Below are 11,388 nucleotides of genomic sequence, written 5' to 3' on the forward strand. Positions count from 1 at the left end.
TTTCACGAAAACGTCGTGGAGATGCCGGGGATTGAACCCGGGACCTCATACATGCGAAGCATGCGCTCTACCACTGAGCTACATCCCCTACGAGCACGTCATGCCACCCTGGGCCATGTATACCTCGCACAACACCCTTCAGGTCCGGTCACATTTGTTAAAGCATTGTTTGTTCACAGTATTTGTGTTTTATTCTTCACACGTCTTTAAATACAAAATCGCTTTTCAAAAATCCAGTCAAAGTGTTTGTAAATGTGAGTGTTTCAGTGAATGGGCGGACCGAAATAACTGAAGTTAACCTTAGCTACCCTAGATAGCGTTCGCTAGCTAAATTACTAATTAACTAGGATTCAGGCTCCAGAATAGATATCCTGGGAGTGACCACTCGTCCTTTACAGCCTTGTATTTGCATGTTTTTTTTTGTTTTTTTTTAACATATTTCTTAAATACAGAATTATGTTTTCAAAATGTCGGCAAGGTAACGTTACGAGTAAAGCTTCGGGAAATCAGCTGGCTGAATGTTAACATTAAAGGGGAATTCCGTCTATATTTCAAATTTTTCCCAACTTTCAAAAATATTTCAGCAGAACTAAATAGATCTGAATAAAGCCATTCAGAGCTGATGTGAAATATGCAATTCTAGGGAAACCTGCGGAGTCACACTGCTAGCTCACAGTGATGGTGATAGGAACCAGACGGCTGAAGCGTTAGCTAATGCTGCTAAGAACTACAGAAACTCATGAAATGGGTACTAACACGTAACCTGGTCTTTAAGATTTTGAGATAAGTTTTTGGCCTTATTGTATTGTTTTTAAACCCCTCCATGGCTGAGTGTTACATGCAGGATATTTACCACTATTTTAGCATTTTCAACACTGCATATAAAAACTCAGAAGACACGTGTAAGCTCACTGGTCATTTTAGATGGTAAATAATGCTTATATTTGAATGGCAGGCCTCATGACCCCTGGTTCCTATCACCACCACTGCAAAGAAAAAAACAAGTTGGTGCGTTTTGCTACAATGAATAATTTCATATCAAAACACTGAATGACTTAACCACTCAATTACTCAACCACTGAATTATGAGGAAAGTGGAAACACCCATTAATGTACCCAAATTTAAGCTCCAAGCTAGCTAAGCTGGATTTCTACTGCATTGTTTTTTTTTTTGTTTTTTATGTTTCTTTAAAAAAAACAATCAATTGGTTCTGTTTTTTAAAGTGAAATATAAAAACAGTCACACCTTGTTTTGATGTCCTCCCTATTGATCATCTGTAGATACTTAAATTATTAATAAAATATCTTGTACTACTCAGTTGATTATCCACAACATTAGAGTAAGGGTTAGGTTGAGGTTTTAGGTTTTGTGTTGAAGTTTAGGGTTAGATTTAATAATATCTATTACAATAACCTGAAGTTCACTTATATTTATTAGATATTTGGTTGAATGCTTGTTGAAGCCTGAGCCTCTAAGTATCTAGGACTTTATCAGAGGACTTTCAGTATCAGAGGACTTTCAAAATAAAGTGTAAATAAACAAACCATTTGGTCTTCAAAATCACATCAAGAACTAGTAAATCTGAGTATGTCAGTGTTCTAGCCCACTAGAGCTTGCTGTGTGACAAGTAAAGCATGCTACTGTCTTTGTGTGCTTGTTACCATGGAGGCTCCACTGCAAAACCACATGCAGAAGCTGGTAAACCAGTACAGGCTCAAATTAGCAGCTAGCTAGTGGAAACATTGTTGGCTAACAAGACGCCTATTTTGCTATACAAAAAAGAAAGTCGTCATAGCCTTTATGAATTTATGGAAAGCCAGTTTATTATTGTATTTATTTTAAAGAAAATGTACAGTTCTTTTGAAATTAACCTATAACTAATAACTAATAACCTAATAATCTTCATTGAAAATCAGCATTTACAAAAGCTATTAATATAAAAAAAGATGAAGTTCAGAGTAGCAGAGCCACATTAAAGGGGAATTCCATCTATTTTTCAATACCGCTGCATAATTCAGTGGTCAAAATGTAAGCAAAGTCATTCAGAGTGGATTGATGTGAAACGCTCCATTCTAGAGAAACTTGCAGGCTCTGTTTTCTTTACAGTGGTGGTGAAAGGAACCAGGGGTCATGATGTCTTCAACACAAATATAGCCATTTTATTTAACACCACCAGTGAACCTACACGCATCTTCTTAATTTTTATTTGGACTGTTCATAATGATGAAACAGCTTAATAAGATTTCTTTCTGTACTATTTTGTCTCACAGTGCCCTGCATGTGCCTCTCTGCTGTGACTGTATTAAAAAATGATGTTTTAGGCCACACATTTACTACCATAACATAACGTCTCAGGTATCAAGCAGAATTTTCATAACCCTTTCATGTAATTTCTTTCTGTGAAGGAGCTTTTAGAGGCGTTAAACTTCAGATGGAACATTTCACACAGAACCACTCTGATTGACTTTGTTTACATCTTTATGATGTACAATGACATTTTGCGACACTGATGAAATTCCCCTTTAAGGACACATTCGTTTTCCATGCAAAATCTACACCATCAGCTTCAGTTCTAGAGTTTCTCTTCATCTGCCTCATATTAAGGCCACATCAGATTTTTTGGGGTTTTTTTTCACAAAGCTGTAACATTACTCTCCTCTGTCTTCTCCTCAGACCAAATGGCACTGCCAGAAAAAGGCTTAATGTTTACAAGCAAGCCCACTCTCTCCTCATCCTTCACCTCTTCCTCTTGTTTATGTCCGTCTTCTTTTTCTTCATTCTTTGACTCTGTTTTCTGTTCTTCATCTTTCTTCAGCTCCTCTGTGCTATTATTCTGCTTCACTCTCTCCTTTAGGTCAATACTGGAGTAGTCGTCCGACGAGTCGTCCTTGTCTTCTTCCTCATTCTCGTCTGCACTGGTCTCATTTTGACAGGTCCCTTCTCTCTCTTCCTCCCCTTCTTCTCCATCTTCGTCATTGCCATCTTCAATATCGCCTATGGCCTCCTCCTCTTCGCGGTTCTGGGGCAGAAAGCGGGCAGTTAAGGTGGTCACGACTTCAACCCCCTGTACCACACGATCGCGAAGGCCTCCTTCACCATAGACGAAACGCTGGACAGTGTACTGATTATTTGTGATATGGTTCAACCGCTTGTAGAGATAGATGAGGATCAGGACGAGCAGCACCCAGAGGAAGAAGAGAGTCAAAACTACTGGAGTGCTGCTTGAGCCTTCCTGCGACCCTGTCATGGTCACTGAGGAAGAGAGAGACAGTGAAAGTGATGCTTTTATAGTACCTCCTTGTAAAAAAATGTTGGAAGTCATCTCCCTAGAAAAACTGGCATCCCCTTTACACCCCCTCTGGATTAAAGCACCCATATTGTACATTTTTTTTTTGTGTTTTATTTTTTTTCCTGAGGCCCACTTATGGCGTTTGTATGAGTTGCACCAAACACCAAAAAAAGCCATAATTCATTTTGACATGAACATTTTCCAACCTTTGTTTATCCCTCAGAATTAAGCAGGCTGTTTTTGTTACTGTGCCTTTAAAACAATAATACAATATACAATCATACGCACATATACATATGAACACTCTGGTCAAATTACATTTGTTGATTTTCCAAGTTAAAGTAAGTTAACTTATCCTCAACACAAAACTTGAATATTGCATTTTTCTGACAATTTTAGAGCACAATTTCATTGTTTAACATATTGGAAAATTACTTTTGCACAGGCCTTATGTTTTATTTTTTCCTGATATGTTAAATTTAGCAAATAAACAGTAATAGTGCATTAAAATGAACAGAATTGTGTTCTCTGTGGAACTTATTTTCACTTAGAGAATCAACAGAATATGTAATTTGATCGGGGCGTGCGCCCAAACCTTTGCAAATCGTTTCATGTAAATGAGCTGTGTTCTGATCAGATGGCCTGAATTGCAACACCTTCAAAAAGCACTCAGGGCTGAAACGCTCATATAACTTCAGCATGAATGGGTGGGGATAAACTGAATAGGCTGATAAATGTAAGTCAATGATATGGGCCCTTTAACCCTGCTTTACTCCCTGATAACCATTCCATAAGCTTTGTGATGGACCCTGAGATATCAGCTGTAGATGTTAAAATTCCATCCATACTGAGATTCACGCTCCAGTTTTGGACCAAAAGTTTTTCATGGTAATGTTACGATTAGTGCATTAATGACTGAAAAAGAGCAGGTTGTATTGAAAATGCCATAATTAATAGTTAACTGAATTCAAATTAGCTGAAAGAGGGGCTTATGTTGAAATGGGAGTCATTATTGGTTTAGAAGGAAGAAAATGTTAAAAAAAAGACTATATTTTGTTCTGTTTGAGTTTACTCAGTGTAATCACAGGGATATATCTTTTTTTCTAGAGTTAAAGGGCCCATATGCTATGTTTTTTGGTGTTTTATTTTTCCCTCCTGAGTAACATTTGCATGTTTTTATGAACCAAAACCAGTCATAATTCATTTTTACATGACCATTTTTCAACCTCTCTTTAGTTATTAGTTTTGTTTTTGTCATTAGTTTTTGTTGCTGTGCCTTTAAGACTGATATATGTAAACGCGCTCGGTTTGGACTGGTTGGCTTTGGACCAATTCTATTGGTCCATTCATCATGAAATTTGAAGACAATGCAGAGCGTAATTAGAGTTTTCAAATTCCGCAAAAAAGTGAGAAACAACAGCGTGACAGTGATATGTAAATGTGAAGCTTTCTGTGACGTCACAAAAACAATTCATTCAAAATGGACTGTTTTTAAAGCTTACTTTCCAAATATGGACTGTATGGATTGTGGAGTGAATGGTGTGTTTACAAAGTTTAATGTTGTTTACATACTACACTGTATTTTATTTCAAAAAATGAGATTTTTTTCATCAGGTGTGCCTTGAACCCACCACCCCCCCGCTGACACTTTTTTTACAGTTCGACCACTGTGTACAAGGACTATTTATTATACGTACCTGTGAATGAAGGTGAATTATTTCACCTGAGACAATCCAGCTACTTCTGTCACATAGATTATGAGATGCTGAGGAAAGAAATAGTGCACCTTACTATAAGTAAGTACTCTGTATTTGCTTAGAAATGAAGCTATATGTTAACACCTTCACTAACACCTTCACACAGGAAACGCCTGTGCAACGTTTCTTTGACACCATCATAGTCTGCTGGTTTATCGTGTTTTTATGTCTTTTTTCTTTTCTTGCTTCTTTCCGTATCTTGACAGTTTATCAACCTAACACTGGAAATTTAACTTTCACTGTCAACTGAGACTTACAATGCTAGTGATCATATTCTAACTTATATGTTATGGATGTTGTGGCAGATTTAACAGCAGATTCTTTAGAGGGTAAATCCTACAATGGCGCGAACAGAAACTCACATTTACTGAACATAAAATATTTCATTCCTTTAATTCCATTTCTTTTCATTGCTTTACATTATGATGTGGTGACATGAATAATAGAAGTCAATGTATATCCATATAAAACATACATGAACATTGCTAGATATTAACAACGTTTCGTTACATACTCATGCTGTGCTTCTGTTTCGTTACATACTAATTACTGAGACAGAAGCACAGCATGAGTCTCTAAGGTTGTTATTGACAAGATTGACTGTTAGTAATATTATCAAAGAGGTAAGAAACAAGATGAGAAGTACATTAAAGCTGTATCTTCTGATAGAATAGTTCTGCCTTAATCTCGAAGATGACAGAGACTTAATAGAGCAGGACCAAGTTTACATCATATAAGCGATGAATTGTACACACATAATTAAGAATACGGTCTTAGAATGGCTAAAGTCGAGCATTGCTTACCGTTGCTTCTTTCTTCTTAAACTTCAATGAGCCGTGAAGAGAAAAGGCGTTTTGCGCAGAAGGAAAAAGAAGAAGAAAAAGTGGGTGGAGGAAATGTGAAGCTCAAAGCGAGCAAACTACCCATCTTACTCTGTCTTGGTTTAAGAACAGAAAGATAAGTAGACAAGACAAGTATGTGTGATGACATATGTGTGACTAGAATTAGTATGTCTTTTCAAGGTTTTTAGGATTTTTAGTTTTTTCGGGTTGTTGGAACCACATGCATGACTCAATGTGACTCAATCAACTATATGAGTAGCAAGGTTGAGGAAATCAAAAATAGATCTTTAAATACATATACAGTATATAAATAGAATATATATATAGATTAAAAATAGATTATACAGTATATAAACAGATCTGCATCTATAAACCTGTATTATATACATAAACTCATAGTTACATAGTAACATTAAGAGGGAGTAAAATTTCACATGGATTTAACCTCTAAAAAATATCGAAAACCACAGGCTGTTTTAGTCCAAGAGAATATAGGTCAAGACTATAGGTCATGACTATAGGCGATTTACACTACAGTTTAACAGCTACTTGAGTGTAAGAGAATTTTAGAGTGCGCCTTTAGGAACTGAAACTACTTGCAAATAGTTGCTCAAACAGCACAGCTTTGGGTCTTTATACAGGAAGGATTTGGTGGAACCCTTTAGTGAGCGATAGCATGCTTGAGTACTAGCCCCTCAAATACCACATCCTGTTGTGAGCATTTGAAGATTCAAACCTAAACCTGCTCTTTGCACCAGCAAAATTAGAACTCACTGTGAAATGCACAGCTTGTTTGAGTGTTTGCATGCTTAAGATACAGTTAGTGATTCCACAGTTATTTGCAGTTGTTTTCAAACAGATAATGATATTCTTTTAGTCTGCACAGGTCATTACTCATTAACTGTACTTTTACAGAACACTGTTTGTTACCATACTTTTCTTTTTGAATAATTTTGACTGAAGGTTGAAGAACATGTCAAGGCAAACAGCTGTTTGTTTAGCTAAAATTAGCCATTACTTACCAGCAGAGAGATACAATCAGTCAGCATTAAGTCACATGGGTCATAGAAATAGAGGAAGCACACACACATCTGGTTTTTATTTGATATGCCCGCCATATTCTACACACACACACACACACACACACACACACACACATATTGAGGGTACTTTATGTCACCAAAAAAGCCAGGCCTGAACAAAAGAACTAACACATAAGAATAACTAAATATACTGTACCTAAACTGGCACTTGACAAAGATACAATATTTATTATAAAAAAGTCAAATGCGAAGTCAATGTTCAGCCTCTGTGAGAGTGTGCTTTTGTTGTTGAACTGCATTTCCCATGATCCTCCACTAAATTGGCACTTGACAAAGATGCAATATCTAAAATAAAAGAATCAAATGCACAGTATAAACCACAGTATTCAATGTTCAGTCTTTGTGAAAGGGTACCTTAGTTGCTGAACTGCATTTCCCATGATCCTCCACTGCAATGTAGGACTTATCGACATTGGAGTAAAGACATGGGTTTGCTGGGATACGTATGCAGTTACATATTGAACCAAATTTTCCTGATAAAGATACAGTATGTAAATGTAAAAAAAAACAACATAATTGTAGCGTAGTCAAGAATTTATAAAGAATTAATAAGTTCTTTTTAATAAATAACAACGTGGTTCTTAACATTGTATGACAAATTGTTATCAATAAAAAAATATAAATTATGCTAAAAATCTTATGTTGTTAACTGATCTTAGCTGGTTTCAGATAGTCTAAGCTGGTCTCTGATGGTTATTAACTAGATTCTTGCTTGTCTCAAGGCTCAAGGCAGTTGACCAGCTGGACATCCAGCTGGATTAGGCTGATAGACCAGCCTGGGCATGCTAGGCATGCTGTTAGCCTAGCTTGGTCACACTGGTGAACCAGCTAAACCATCAAACTTAAAGGAAACATACTCTGTGCTGGTAAGTCGGTCTACCACCCTGACCAACCTGTGGACAAAATTCAGGCCATGGGACATACTTTTGTCCACTTTTGCTGTTACCAGTATCTTATACAGTATCAGAAACCACTTAAGTAAGTGTAGATTGTATTTTACAGTCCTGGAAACCACACGGTCAAGACTTGTTTACTTGACAGTGTGGTTCAAGGCAAGGGTGTGATGTTTTGGGCATGACTTATTAGCTACAAACAGGGCGACAAATTAAAGGAACAACCAACATGAAGTGTTTGGCCACCACAAGCCACCAGAACAGCTTCAGTGCCTTGCTATAGATTCTAGTCTGTGGAAGTGTAGTGAAGGAGTAGAACATAATTCTTCCAAAAGATATTCTTTGAGTTGGTGTTTTGATGATTGGGTTGAGATCTGGTGAGTGCGAAGGCCATATGATTCACATCATTTTCATACTCATCAAACCATTCAGTGACCCCTCATGCCCTGTGGGGGGGCATGCTGTAATCCTGGATGAGACCACACCCATTGTGGATAGAAATATTTCATCATAGGACAAATGTGATAAGTCAGAATAACTTTGTATTGATTCTTTCCTCTAGGGAAACACATCGACGCAAGCCATGGCAGCAAAATGCCCTCCAGCTCTGGAGCTGCAGGCAGTCGTGGGCCCTATGAGTCTAGTTAAAAATCCATCAAGTCAATATAACGCAACACAACACAATGTCCCCTCTCAACTGATGTACACAAATTACAACAGATTTACTTAGCATGCACTTAGGTAGTCAAATGGGTAGCAATAAGCAGAACTGATGATTGACGTTATTGAACACCAGACTATACGCAGCATCCAAAAATCAGTTTTTAATAAAGGAGCACACATCAACAGTCAGCAACCTCCGGCACACTCATCAGTTCTTTATTACTACATTACCCTAAACCCAGAACCAGACAACAAAGGCTGTAGTCGATCACACTAGGTTTGAAAATTGCACCAAGAAGGCAGCCAATTTAAAGTGCTAATTGTCTTTTTCTCATCTCAGTTAACATTACTAGCCAAGTCACATTTCACCTTATACGTTTTAGCTCAAAAACAGTGAGTTTGTACAGAGTCAGCTACCGAATGTGATACATTTACTATATCACATTTGCAAAAACTGTATTCTCTGAAAACCATATGAGAAAAGTAAGTTAGAATATACAATGTTAAAAAACTTGAACTTGATCTTCTATATGCTACAGTTGCACTTTGTATAATCTGCTGTGCAAAACTGCAGATTATACAAAGTGTGCAGTAGAGTTTAATCTGTAAAACCATTAACATCACCAAAACAACCCAGGTCTACTACAAGCTATAATCCAGAGTCTGATCATCTCATAACACACAGTGCAAATGATCCCTTTTTCCCTGTAGGGGTTCATTCCCTTAGTGGCATCTGGCAGCAAGAAGTGGCTACCATGCTATCCTGAAATAGCATGTAAAGTGGCCAACCAGAGGCGCCGAACTGCTTAAGTCCAGATAAACCTGAGCATTAAACTGCCCAAGTCCACAGCACATCAAGTCCACCAGACCCCCTTACTGTAGGAGTCAAGTATTCAGGCTTGTGCCATGCTACTTTCATATTGCCATGAGGGATATATGTTCTGCAACCCTACTATAATATCACTTTTTATGGTGTTTAGGATTGACTGTTCTTGCTGACAGATTCTGATCATGTCCTGCAGTGACATTCTTAGTCACATGAGAAACAGTTGCTCCTCTGTTATTAGAGCATGGAAGGATGTTAATTGCTTAATTGTATCATGCAGTACGCTTGTCTGGAAGCATCTGTACTCATTATGTTTCTACACTCTTTTATTCAGGGTGTGCCCCACCCGTCTGTACATACACAGCAAGAACTTTATCTTTATCAAACTTTATCTTGTGGTCAGTCAACAAAAGAAGTGTGAAGACTGATGTGCAGATATCGCCAAATAGTTTAACTCTGCTAAATAACCAAAGTTAATGTGCAACAGAGTAAGTCTATAAATTTGTTGAGATATGTTTGCTAGCTACTTTATAAGTACAGCGCTTGCTTTTTATTTTTTGACAAATGCAGCAACAAAATACTCTGAAGTCCAAATATGTATGGACCTGACGGTAAATCACACTAACCCGTGAGGTCCTTAAACCTACTGTATGTTTACAGTTTTACAATACCACTCTGAGCAAATTGTTCGACACAATAATGCTTCCATTCTGTGGGAGTTACACAGTGATGAAGATGCAACCAGTGAACAGCAAACCACACAGGGTCACAGAGGTGTCAGTGGTTAGTACATTTCTGGCTTTTATTTAAAAAGTCATCGCTTACAGAATTGCAAGAAAACACTTATGTTACTTTATAAGACATCCAAGTCGAATGCAAATCAATAACAGAGCTGATGTTTTGAATAAATCCAGCCAATCAGCAGTCACGAGTATGAAAGATATATACATTGTGCAGATGGGTGGAGGGTAAATGAACAAAAACTCTCAAAAGCGGCCAACCAGAGGCGCCGAACTGCTTAAGTCCAGATAAACCTGAGCATTAAACTGCCCAAGTCCACAGCACATCAAGTCCACCAGACCCCCTTACTGTAGGAGTCAAGCATTCAGGCTTGTGCCATGCTACTTTCATATTGCCATGAGGGATATATGTTCTGCAACCCTACTATAATATCACTTTTTATGGTGTTTAGGATTGACTGTTCTTGCTGACAGATTCTGATCATGTCCTGCAGTGACATTCTTAGTCACATGAGAAACAGTTGCTCCTCTGTTATTAGAGCATGGAAGGATGTTAATTGCTTAATTGTATCATGCAGTACGCTTGTCTGGAAGCATCTGTACTCATTATGTTTCTACACTCTTTTATTCAGGGTGTGCCCCACCCGTCTGTACATACACAGCAAGAACTTTATCTTTATCAAACTTTATCTTGTGGTCAGTCAACAAAAGAAGTGTGAAAACTGATGTGCTGATATCGCCAAATAGTTTAACTCTGCTAAATAACCAAAGTTAATGTGCAACAGAGTAAGTCTATAAATTTGTTGAGATATGTTTGCTAGCTACTTTATAAGTACAGCGCTTGCTTTTTATTTTTTGACAAATGCAACAAAATACTCTGAAGTCCAAATATGTATGGACCTGATGGTAAATCACACTAACCCGTGAGGTCCTTAAACCTACTGTATGTTTACAGTTTTACAATACCACTCTGAGCAAATTGTTCGACACAATAATGCTTCCATTCTGTGGGAGTTACACAGTGATGAAGATGCAACCAGTGAACAGCAAACCACACAGGGTCACAGGGGTGTCAGTGGTTAGTACATTTCTGGCTTTTATTTAAAACCTAGTCATCGCTTACAGAATTGCAAGAAAACACTTATGTTACTTTATAAGACATACAGCAAAAAAGTTAGATGTAAACAAAGAAGTTAACAAATGAGGATGAGTAAACCAACATCCCTGATTGTAATGCACATAAAGATACTGTATGTGAAAATAAAAAAAGACAG

General features: G+C 37.5%; 1 protein-coding gene and 1 non-coding gene across 3 annotated transcripts; both read right to left on the reverse strand.

Moving 5' to 3' along the window:
- Positions 1-16: 16 nt before the first annotated feature.
- On the reverse strand, positions 17-88 carry trnaa-cgc. The gene has a single exon. It is a non-coding gene; the product is annotated as a tRNA-Ala (tRNA).
- A 1,716-nt stretch (positions 89-1,804) lies between these two features.
- Positions 1,805-5,928, reverse strand: si:ch211-119e14.1 (FK506-binding protein 4). Of its 2 annotated transcripts, XM_036597605.1 has the most exons (3): positions 5,851-5,917; positions 4,988-5,055; positions 1,805-3,253 (listed from the first exon to the last, which is right to left on the reverse strand). In XM_036597605.1, the coding sequence occupies exon 3, from the start codon at positions 3,246-3,248 to the stop codon at positions 2,634-2,636; it is 615 nt and encodes a 204-aa protein (XP_036453498.1). In that variant the 5' UTR covers positions 3,249-3,253; positions 4,988-5,055; positions 5,851-5,917; the 3' UTR covers positions 1,805-2,633. The 2 variants fall into 2 exon arrangements, with proteins under 2 accessions (XP_036453498.1, XP_036453499.1); XM_036597606.1 differs by lacking the exon at positions 4,988-5,055 and having other exon boundaries at positions 5,851-5,928.
- Between the last annotated feature and the right edge of the window lie 5,460 nt (positions 5,929-11,388).

This window comes from Colossoma macropomum, unplaced genomic scaffold, assembly GCF_904425465.1.
Source record: "Colossoma macropomum unplaced genomic scaffold, Colossoma_macropomum, whole genome shotgun sequence".
Classification (NCBI taxonomy): Eukaryota; Metazoa; Chordata; class Actinopteri; order Characiformes; family Serrasalmidae; genus Colossoma; species Colossoma macropomum.

Bases quoted from the DNA above. Each gene is read 5' to 3' on its own strand.
- si:ch211-119e14.1 (XM_036597606.1), bottom strand. From the start codon at position 3,248: ATGACAGGGTCGCAGGAAGGCTCAAGCAGCACTCCAGTAGTTTTGACT.